General features: G+C 39.0%; 1 protein-coding gene across 4 annotated transcripts in view; it reads right to left on the reverse strand.

Moving 5' to 3' along the window:
- Positions 1-12315, reverse strand: part of ADIPOR2 (adiponectin receptor 2) — a 47619-nt gene that overhangs the window by 7473 nt on the left and 27831 nt on the right. For all 4 annotated transcript variants that reach the window (XM_050900313.1, XM_050900289.1, XM_050900297.1 and 1 more), the window contains 2 exons: positions 2461-2580; positions 386-557 (listed from right to left, as the gene is read on the reverse strand). In XM_050900313.1, coding sequence (XP_050756270.1) covers positions 386-557; positions 2461-2580 — 292 coding nt within the window. The remainder of the gene's footprint in view (positions 1-385; positions 558-2460; positions 2581-12315) is intronic.

The following is a 12315-nucleotide window of genomic DNA, read 5'->3' on the forward strand; positions in this document are numbered from 1 at the left end:
TCAAAGAAACCCTTTCCCTTCAAGGCTCCTTGCAAGTTGAAAACCACTCATACGAGCTGCAACTGAAGTGTGTTCCTGTGGCAAGAAACGCATTCTCAATTAACACCTACATGCTTGGGAAAAAAATAATATCTTCCAGTAATTTATTTAATTAAATTAATTAAAACGATCAGGAAATTTTTAATTCATTCATTTGTATTGAATGCCGTAATTAAGGAAGTCCCATACAACCCTGGTAGGATAAAATTAGGAGAGGGATACCAACCTGTTAATTTAACAGGTTACTAGTGGAACAATAACACTGACCACCCCACACCCCCTTCTATCTTGCTCTCAAAGAAAGAGAGCAATGAAGCCAATTAGCATTAGAGCAAGCTGAAAATACCTAGAAGATGTGTCCAGATGTTACCAGTCTCTGTATGTATTCTGAAGATACTCTTGAAACAAGCCCGGAAGGAAGGCATGGGTGGTCTGTGTCCATGCAACAGGTAGTCGTTGTCCTTTAGCCAGTCAGGCAGAACATCATGGGGAATGACTCTCCATCGGCCCTCCCATACCTAGAAGTTAGAAGATTTTAGTTAAATGCAGGGAACTGAGTTCCACTGATGTATGGCAAAAGTCAGAAAACCCATATTAGTAAAAGTGTTAGAGTTAATCTATGAGTACAGTAAAAAGAAAAGGGTTGATAGGACATCTCTGGAGAAAAGGCTTTACACTTGAAATATAATGCTTAAGTCACTGTTCCCTATTCAAAACAGTATCATTATGAAGTTGAGCTGCACCACCAGAGAAAGAAATACTTCAGCATTTCATTGAACATGAAAGCTATTCGGCTTTTTTACTGCTAATGAAGGGAAAGCATTTAATTCATTTCCATGTTCTGTTATTTTCACAGATCATCCTTTCCATTTAATTGAAGAAGCCTACACCTAGTTCTCTCCAAGAAGTAAAAGCGTGTTCTTCCAACCACAAGCCAATCTGACTACATATCTGCTAGCATTTGGGGCAGTCCAGCAAAAAAGCTACCCATCAGCACTAATATAGGCCAGAAAGCATGAAGTGGCAACAGTCCAGTGAGAAGTGTTCAATCCCTTATCCAGGTTGGAAAAAAAATGCTCCCACACTCCCAAAACAAATGGTGACAGATCAGTTAAGGCAACAGATCCATGACTCTCAATTCCATCAGATTTCTTCTTTGAAGGGAGAGAGAGTGTGTGTGCACACATCTATTCTTGCAGCTGGTTCCAAATGAAAAAAGTGTGCACAGGTGTTCTTAGCGCTGCTTCAGTAACATAAGATATGTGTAGTCTTCAGTTTGGCATCAGAAGCAGCACTGCCAAGCAGAGGGGTATCAGGGAATTGCTTTATGTACCGGGGTTGTTTCTGCAGTGTTCCTTGGATTTGTCGTCTGGCTAGTAATACAGGAGCGAGCCTGAAGAATCCTGAAACACTAAGTTTAAAAAGCTACATTCTTATTTCAGTTTCAACAAGAGCCCACAGTTTTTAATCAATTCTCCACACTCCTTCATGGAAGCAAGACAAAACTAATCAGAATAACCAACCCAGTTAAAGACTGGGTTCTTAAATACATTAAACAAGAAAATAACTGGTTTACTTCATTAACCCAAAATGTGAATTGAGGTAGGAACAGCAGGAGGGAATTCATTTTACACAATCCACCCTACAGAACATCTAAAAAGGTGAAAAGATGCATAGTTAAAAAAAAAAAAAAAAAAAACACAAACCAACCCACAACCCAAACACCAAAAAACCCACACACACAAAAACCCCAACCAACCCCCACACAAAAGAAGACCAAGTAACTAGAGTCCCTCTAAAAATATCAAATAATAGTTCATAAAACTAGCAGGAACAAGTGTATAAAGGGGCAGCACTCCTTTCACCAAGAAAGGAGGGCCAGAGACTGATACAGCCCCACAGCTCTAAAAAGTAGCAGAAATTGAGCCAAGGTCACCAATTACAAAATCTACAATGGATTTACTTAGATATAGTTTTAATACAGCCTTGTTTTCTTTTCAAGTAGAGGAACGAAGCTTATTCTACAATGGATGCAAATGGTGCTGGAAAAGCAAAATATTTGCAAGTCTGAACAAACCTGGAAAAAAATGACCTTGTAAATGAAAGTGCCTTGAACCAGAAGGCTTTTACTCTGCTTTGCACTCACAGGTATTTCTCAAGAGAGACTCCTCAGTTGCACGACCAGCTTCAGAGTCTCATTTGCAATCCCTATTTTTCCATGCTTTACAATTTATTCATTTATGACAGACTGAGATCCTGAGGAGCTATAGTTTTACTAGTTATAACAAGAGATGCCCATTCAGGGATGGTGTGTACCTGCTCTCCCTCACATTAGTGGCACAGTTGCTGCAGGTATAGTCTGTTGCCCACTGGAGCTTCCTAAAAAAGGAAACTACTGCAGCAGTTTCCATATGGCCTTACCTTACACACAAATTCTTCCATTCTCTCCATGGCATGGTGGGCTTGTAGAAGAGGTGACATAGCCATAAACCCTTCGTCTTCTTGAGGTGACTCATCATTGTGTTTATAATCCTCAGAACACTGCGGGGGGAAAAAGAGAAAATGCTTTGTAGAAAGATGAACAGAGAAAGGTGACGTTGTTTTCCATACAAAACTATGATTTGAGGTCTTGGCAAACAAAGAAGTCTTCTTTCCTTGTACAGCACTGAGGAAGGAATTCAAAAGAACCAGCCAAAAAATTATTGCATTCTTAGGTATCTGAGAACAACTCACATGTCTAATCCATTTTGCACATGTTTTCACCAGGTTTGGAAGAAAGCAGTGTTCTTCTGTAAGTTACGCTTCATTAAAGCCCAGATATGGAGTCTGAGGCTTGCAGCCTACCCACCTCTAGGGAAGCATTACTTCCTATTTTGTGTTTCAATGTCACTATGCCTGCCTTAATGCCTCTATAACATATCTAGCATTTTAGGATAATAAAAGGCAAGCCAAGGAGAGGAATCCATTTACTTTGTTATACATGTTTCACCTCAATTTTTAGTTCAAATCTGAAGATCTGTTCTGTTCAACTGACACTTCTGTTCAGCTCATAATCTAGTAATGGTCATTTACTCATTTGTTTGACTTTCAAGGTATTTCAGAAACTAGTACGAAACTTTTGCCAGTTAGACAACGGCAAGTTATCAAAAAAAAGCAGTAACAGACATCAGAGTTTTAAGCAAAATTCAAATAAAGAGAAACATCCATATCCCCAAGGTGTACCAAGAGAATTATGAAAGCCAAAAAAAACCCCACTGAACCTGGATATTCAGCTGGTACACATCACTGATAACTTTACAGGAACAAGGTTTGGTAGTTTTCTACCCTACGTTGACTTATCGCATCATCTACACATTATAATACACTCTAGCTTTCCACTTAGGAAAAAAGTAGGGGGCACACAAAAGTTCTACATTCCTGTTTGCTTGCTACAATGCTCAGCGCCCATCAGAGACCCCATTCAACACTTCAGCTTCCAAGGTAAACAAGTTTGAGAAAGCTAGAAAAGAGAGAATGAGCCTTTTGTACCCCTCAGGCTTAACGCAGAAAGCTGCCATGCACCTCATGACCAAGCCAAGAAAGCCCCACAATCTGTATGGAGAATGGCCTCCTCCATATTACAAGCCACAACACTTTTTCTCCCTCCTATTCCCATATCAAGTTTAACAACTTTAAAATCAAGATTACTTATCAATAATGCCATCTGAAGTGACTGAGAATCTACTATATAACCTCACATGCTTTATCTATGAATTATTACCAGTCATGTTCAGGTTAATGTCCTGAACTTTGAGTCAGAGATCAGATCTGGCTGTGCATTTGTCCCACATCACCGCTCTCTCCTTAGAGCAAGGCCTTATTAAATATTTCCATCAACAAGTTAACTGAACAAGCTGCTTAAAACTTTCTTTTTTTAATAAATAAAAGGAGACTTCTTCTAACCTACAGTGAGCTATCTAGATTCTTCAATATTTTTGTTTTTTGAGAGAGAAATGCCATGCTAATACTCGCTTTTGTACCCGAGGCTTGCAGTAGCCACAGAAGCTTCATCTTTCAAAGAGGTCCCCCCACCACATAGTTCTTGACCCAGTTTTGCTTATTCAGCATGCAGATCTCTGCTATGTAATACATAGTATACATCCTTCGCATTTTATATATGACCTCACATTTGTCCACACTAGGACAACTTGATTGACTAAATGAATCTTTGTACATAATCCATGTCCCTTGTAATGTCTACCTGCCTTCATTTATCATTCCAGTCAACACCCCCTCTGAGCAAGTCTGGGCAATGATTTCATATTTTATAGTAGATGATTGATATAAATATTGATCAGCTCTAGCCAGATCCTACAGCGGTATAAGACAGTATTAAATACACTCTCACTGCCTAGATTATCCCATTAATTCTATTGAGAAAGGCATCAGGCAACACTGAGATGCAAATAGCTTTAATATCCTTCTAAAATAGGCAGATGTCCTGTTGGACGAGAAAGCATATTAATAAAAAACAAATTTGGTTTCATTCTGACTCAACAACATTCACTGACATTATTTCCCACACTATCAATTTTACTGGCTTTTTCTACTAATGGATCCCTCTGGTTAGGACTTTCAGTTTTCAATATTATAAATAATTAACTCAAGGTCATAGAAACATAGAATGGTTTGGGTTGGAAGGGACCTTTAAAGATCATCTAGTCCAAGCCCCCTGCCATGGGGGTCTGGATAAGATGCTCATGATAGTCTGCACAATCTTACAAACCAAAGAAATCTTCAGTTTCCAAGAACATGCCTTACAGAAAAGCAAGGCTGGTATTTAAATTCCAATGTACTTGATACAAGAAGCACTGCTATGCCTTTTAGCTACCCTAGAACTCCCTCCCCCAGCACCACACAATGACCAGCTGGAATGGGGTGAACAAGTTAGTAATCCTCAATTTACAAAACTGGGTGGACTGCAGGAAAAAAGGTCCCTTATGGAATCAAAGCCTGTATTCATTGCAGTCTGCCCAGTGACTCAAAGCCAAAAAATGTTCATTTCCCCCTCTCCACATACTCCCATTTCTAGAATGATGGGAAGGTTTAAATTTGAACAGACTGTAAAGCTCGAAGAGCACAGCTATTTATGAACTAGTCCAAAATCTCTGCATTTTGGCAACGTGCCTACAAACAAATCATTACTGAGCTTCTTTTAGTGATAAAAAGAATTCATATCACATATACAGCCCAGATTACTGCCAGAAAATGGAATTGATTTTACTATCTCCTCCTTGCCATTAAACTGCAAAATTAGCATTCAAGGAAAAAAACTAAAGCTCAGCTTCTTAGTCCTTTCCTCTCTACGGAGGCAAAATGAGGTCCGTTCTGGAACGTGTATCCTCTCTCAACTCCTTCCCATAATGTCCCATTAGAAAGAACAGTAAACCGTGCTTCTTGGAAGCTGGAAATCTATAGCTGGAGTGCAACACCATGCCAGTTTTCATTTGGAAATCTGAAGGAGTCTATCGACCTTCAATTCTTCAGACAATGACTGAAGGGAAAAAATACTGCTTTTCTGTTCAGAAGGCATGTTGTTGTAAAATTTCCACTGTGACAAGTTCCTTCGTATCTTAGGATTCCCATATTCTCTCTTCTTTGGCTGATCATATCAGAAATTCAAGAATGATTCTACAACATAACAACATAAGCAAGCATATGCTTTAGGACCTGTTTTCAACTATTCTAAGTTCTGCTCCCAGAATCACATTTTAAAATGGGGAACACATTAAGTAAATAATCTCACTTGCGTAAGACCGTGCAAGAAATGAGAGCCCAGAACAAAACTCTGATACTCCCACTTTTAATGAGGTATGGTACATCCTGAAGCAAGTGCTTCCAGAATAATTTTTGCCTTTACTTTCTAGATCAGTGGCCAAAAGGATTTTCACTTGGCTAATGTTTCAGATGTTCTTTTACATCATCTAATTTACTCAATTTCTTTTAAAAGCAGTCTCAAATTGACAAAAAAAATTCTGTGAAGTCTTTAGAGCATTTTAGAGTATCTTTAAATTAAAACCCTCATTCACTTGTAACAAGCAAACTTGTTGCAATCATCAGCTGTCATTCTTCTGCTGCACATATGCAGCAATGTGTAGAATCAGTCTTTCATACAAATCAGAAATCATGGCTTCTGTATACTTACGCTCTAGAGGGTCTGGACACTTAATTCTATGGAAATGCCAAACAATCCTTCCAATTTTAATCCTACCCCCTTGGCAAATTCATAGAGTGTTAAAGCTACCAACAAACACAGTACAGATACCTAATGAGATGGAAGTTACACAACAGAAGTATAAATGCATCCCGAGTTGAATAATGGTACCAGAGAATAAACTAAACCTGAAGGACAAGTGACATTGGCTGGAAGAAAATAGTTTTACTGGTTTATCCATATTCACTTTATTTTGGCAAGTTTTCCAGAGTCTTTTGTGATAACAGTGATAGACAAGAAGGTAAAAGAAAGAGGTAGAAATCAGACTTAATTATACCACTTTGTACAGAGTTCCAGGCAACAGACTTCCAGGGACAGATCATCTCCTAAACAAGAATTTCAGAGTGTGCTTCGGTAGGGATAGAAAAGGTTTAATGCCAAAACCAAGACTTAGAGCACCAGAGCAAACAAGAGCAAGAAACCTAAGAGCCCAGTTGCACATTGCCCATCATTACATAAGTTTATTTTAACATTAAAATCTCACTCTTTTATAGCAATGGCACAAAAGTTAAAAAAAAAAGTTTACGTTTAGTACAAGAATTTGTTGCCTGAATACAGTCCAAAAAAGTCAAATCACATAGCCAAAGACCCTGTTACAGAGAAAACTGCAGTAAAACCTGCTCTAGTAAACGCAATATACTTCTCTTGTCTACTACAACAGCTTATGCTTCTCACATAGATTAACAGTTTTTATTACTATTGCTCTCAAATCTGTTAACAGACACACTGTTTATTAATGTCCTTACTATGGAAAAGCCTGTCAGAAGTCAAGTTACAATGGTAGAAAAAGATTCCAGAAACCCTCTTCCCACATTTCAGAAAGTTATGTTCTCTGGACTTCAAGTGGTAAAAGTGTAGTTTCTTGAGGTCTGTAGTTTCTTGATGTCAGTTTAAAAATTTCTAAAGTTTGAGAGTTTGCACATGACTACTACTTGCACAGGTGACAAGCAAACTCTTGTTCATCACTTCAGACTGCAATTTTGCTAGAAAACATCAATCTGTGTTCATTAGAGTGTGCAAACTGAAACATAAATCAGACTTGAATGAAGCCACCTAAGAAGCTTACTGTGTCAAAAGCAGTCCTCCCTCACCCCAATCTTCCTTTACACTGTTTCTAGCACCCCTCTGATCCTTGGGTTGATTAGCTGATCCAATACTAATCTGGCAGACATTATTCACATTTTTGCTAGGTGAGCTTCCTGTTAGATAATAAAGTTGGTTCAGATAACCAAGGGATTTAAGGAGCTCAAGCTAGTGCAACAGAAACAAAGGGAGCATCAGCTCCCATTTTACTGAGCTCCACTACAGAATACTTTCTGTGGATTATGTGCAAGGCCAAGTTTCTTTTCAACACGTATCAGTTGGATGACAAATGATCTCCAGTCCTCCTTTTTGTAGTGTTCATCAGTTAGAAAGGAGCCTAAGAACCTAGCTAGGCACGGATTAAGGAAAGTTAAACTAACGGTCACTTCAATAGACTGCTGTATACTCAAAACTTCCAGCAGCTTTCAGGACTGCACTTTCAGAAATTTGACAGGTTTCATTGGTTGCATGTATGGTATTTGATCCAGAACCAGAAGTGCACACATTAACCAGTAACACTAGCAACTGCAATACAAGTCTCCTAAACGCCAGAAACAGCAGAACTCTTCTGTGTTAGGGTCCCTTTTTGGACAGAGTCATCACTCAGTTACTCAAGGGCCTAACTGACTGTGCACATACCTATGTAGTATTAAGCTCTGGAGTTAATGAAGTCCCATGTCTCAAAGCTCAACTGTGTGTGATGCCAATTCACCATCAAGATGTCACCGGTGCCCTAAAGCTACCATCATAGGAATTTTCAAAACGTGATGGAGTCTGAATCTGTTCTAATGTTCTTGTTGCTTCCTTCAGCTGCTGATAGATGCTCCCCAATTCTCTTCTTGATCTGTGTCCTGACAGAACTCTGCCTTGGTACAAACACATCATTGTAACAGAGGCAAGATAGTTCAGAAAAAGCAAATGTCTTGATTAACACTGAGTCATGGGATATTATATGACTTACTACTTATATACAATTCTCTTCTTAAAATTCAACTTAGAAAACATATGTCGCTGCATTTACAATACCACTGTTATCCCCCATATTAAACTGAAGTCACAAAGTCTAGACATGACTTGGAGTTTTTGCTCTTGTTTATCTTGATCTCATCAGATGAATGATTAATAGTGTTTAACATGACATTCAAGTCATTTAATGTTTCTTGGGGCAGCATGCCAGATTCATAACTTGAGAGCATTCAGCATAATGGCCAAGATACGTTCAAGGCTATAATATAAATATGCTATTTTTCTAATCGCAGTCCTGTAACATGCTTTTCAGCTAGCCAGATTGTTTTTTTCAGCTAGCCAGATTGCTTTTTTCAGCAACTCCTCTGTGCCCATTCTGTCAACTGACCTTTTATCAACCGGTCTTTAGTAAGGGGGAAATCGGCAGTGCCGTGCCATGCCATTTCTCCTAAAAGCCTGTTGCACATTTTTCAGAATTTCATCAGCTTATGTTCTTTGGACTGTAAGTAATTAACTGGAAAAGCACAGCACCTTAAAACTTTCCCTGACTTCCCCTAACTTCTGCACATACCAAGTTATTCTAAAATAACAGCTTTATCATTTAGAGTTTACATTCTCTCTTAATCTGACAGGCTTGTAAACATACACACACCACAGTTTCCAAAAGGCTAACTACATTCACCCTCTAAGCAGGGTGTGCAAAGCTGTTTTTGCTGTCACGGGACCAAAAAAAGTCTTTCATTAGCACTATGCCAAAGACCCTCTCAGCCTATTGGTCAAAATGTTAAGTACTTGAAGGTTCCTGGAGTTTAGCATTTTTCCTTTGTAGGTCACCTTCTTATAAAAGCTACACTCCACTTAATATAGCACTTGGAAACAGTTTTATACAACTGGTCATGGGTGACTGCTTGCTGGCACTCATTAAAAACAAGCACTAACATTTAACACTCCTTTAGCAAATAGTCCTAGGACAAAGTCATATTTTGGCTTCAGCAGCCTTGCTAATACACCCTTATTAGAAGTAGCTCCCTTGTTAAATATCTTCAGATGAAAACGATTTGTTGACTCTCTAAGCAGTAGCAACTACCGATTTTCTGTCAATGCCCAGTACTTGACAAAGACCAAAGACCTCAATGCCCACATGTGCTCATCAGTACACTTTGGGGAAAAGCCTGTAGAAATTGCTTCTACTACAGAAGATTCTCATGTGCCATTTTCTGCTCCTCTGTCATTGTTAATCCTGACAGCAGAAAAAGAAAACAAGCATGCTGGGCTTATGGAAAAAATGCTCTGTTTAAAAAATAAACGGAGAGAGACTGAAAGTGTACTGCTGAACTTAACATAAGAGCAGAGTCAACCAATCTAAAACAGCTGGAGGACGATGCAAGTTAACCCACCAGTACAACACTATTTTCTCTCATATCACTGTGAAAGGCCGTCACGTCTCCCATTGCTGCCCAAGTCAAGCAGATACGATCTCCAGGAGAACAAAGGCAAAAACTGTGGAATCTAACCCTTGTCCAGGGAAACAGTTGTGCCAGTGAATTATAAACAAAACCACTCCCTCCCTCTCCTAGTTTCAACACAAAACCAGCTGGCAGGCAGCAAACTCAGCAGAGTACCAACACGTCCCCTCTCAAAGAGCTAAGACTCTCCAGACAGTTGAACCCAGCTGCAACTCAACAGCCATAACCTATTACAACTTTCTTGTTAATTCACATGAGAGTTTTCTGGGGGACAGGGCAGACAGAGACATGGCCATTTCCCACACATTACCAGCCTTCTGGGCAGGATACTGTCTACTCGTGGTTGACTAGGTCACCAGTTTCTGTCTTTTCTGCAGACATTCAAGCTCTAAAAGCCTGTTAATAAGCCAGGCACATCAACTGTCCGTGAAGGATGCATCAGCATCCGACCCACTCAAGCTTGTGGAGCCTGGAAACCATCTCCATAGATGTATCACATGTCTTCGTACTGTTTAAGTGGGAATACTTGGAGATATTCTGCTCTGTGTAACCAAAAATGCTTTGCCGTACAAAAAAAAAAAAAAAAAAGGCGTATTTGTAGGGAAAGATACTAGATTCAAGCACTTACTTCAGTGACTAGCAGTCCGAGTAAAACATGCATTACTTCCAGTGCTTAGAACAGCAAGTGAAGGAGAAATTCAGATGTAAAGATCTTTTGATCTAAAGTAAAATGCCAATTCACGTGCTTTCAAAGAAATAACATTCTTTCCCAAGAGTTGCAAAAATGGAGGAAAGGAAGAGGTGATAAAGAAGTCTACAAAACAACAAATCTTGAACATAATCTGCTTTAAAACAAAAGCAAACATGTTTTGGTGGGACCTCAAATTCTGTTATGCCAGGCCTCTCCCATACACACTCAGAAGACAACCTCTCCCAACAAAACCTGTAATGCAGTGCAGGAATAAGGCAAATACAGAAGCAGATGCCTAGTTTTTAATCATAACTCCGACGTACCAACAGTAAAATGCTAGCTTGAAAATAAAGCTAAATGGTTTCAAACTGAGCAAGAAACTTGCAAGTAAATCTATAGAGAAAAAAAATTTAAGGCAATCAGAATTTACAAATATCAGCTCCAGAAAGACCATTCTTAAGATGCAAATGTCTACCTTTGGCCTTCAAGACTTCACCTAAATCTTTTTCACTCAGATAGCATACAGCATAAAGACAAGTTGACAATTCCATGAATTTACATGCACCCTTCTGTCAACACCAAAACTATTTTTGTACTCTATTTTTATAGATAATACGTACACACTTCTGTAACAGAAAAGGCTTTAAGTTTTATGATTCAAGTTAAAAGCCTCAAGTCATTTGCTCATCTTCAATTATTCTAAAACTTTTCTTTTGTACTTGAAAATCTGTTACATCCTTCTGCCTCCCTCTTTCAAGTCACTTTGGTATTTATGCTCTACAAAGACTCTTGTAGCTACATGCAGGTATCATTAAATTTGTCAGAAGTCAAGTAAGTTCCACTTGAAGTCAAAACCCATGCTCCCTGAGAAGCAATCCAGATGAGTATTTGCCCAAATTTCTTCTGTCCATTCAGATGACTTCAGAGCTATGCGTACCTCCTCCCAAACCCTTACTGTAGGCTATCAAACACTTCAGAGCAACAGGTCCGCACTTCATGGGTGCATTTCGATGCCACACAGGACAACTACACAATACAGCTCAACTGCATGAAAGGAATCATCATTCAGGAACAGAAAGCCTGATGATTGGAATAAAGGCAAAGAAAATGGTTCTTTTGTTTACCTCCTGTCACTGAGAGGTTAAAGTATAAAAGGAAAGAGACAAGCACAGGTTTTTAGGGCTGCATAAGGAGCCCATTCATCAGGTTATAAGAAGTCACATGCATTTGATTGTGTCAGCTTAACAATGCCTCAGTAAGAGAGATTTCTTTAGGAACTATCACTGCTGGAATTACAAAGGCAGTTAAGACACAGAAACTCTAGGACAGGAGAAAGTATGCTGTCCCAAAGGCTAGGCAATCCAGCATGCTACAGGAGGGAAGCACCTGCTGAAAAATGCCTTATCAGCATCTACACAGCACATGTAAACTATAGAAAGGAAAAAAAGTTTAAACTGCTGAAAGAACGAGAAGAATTATGCAGCTTGCCTGATCCTTTTCTCACCACCAAATCCTTAACATTCAGGTAAATGGTCACTATTTCTCAAAGTCACAGAAGGTACACCACTCATCTGCCACTACACTAACTGCACGTTTAAACAAGATAGCAAGATGTGTATCTATTCTTTGGAACAGATACTTGGAAGAAGGGATAATCTATGAACATATATGCACTCTATGAGAGAACAGAGTTATGGGATAAAATACAGACTAAGAGGTTCAGGGGTAAAAGGATATTGACTTTATATGATCCATGTCTTCTCATAAGCATCTTTATAAAACTGGCAGATTAACAGCACTGGCAGAAGGATGCAGCT

The sequence above is a fragment of the Gymnogyps californianus genome, chromosome 1 (assembly GCF_018139145.2).
Source record: "Gymnogyps californianus isolate 813 chromosome 1, ASM1813914v2, whole genome shotgun sequence".
Lineage (NCBI taxonomy): Eukaryota > Metazoa > Chordata > Aves > Accipitriformes > Cathartidae > Gymnogyps > Gymnogyps californianus.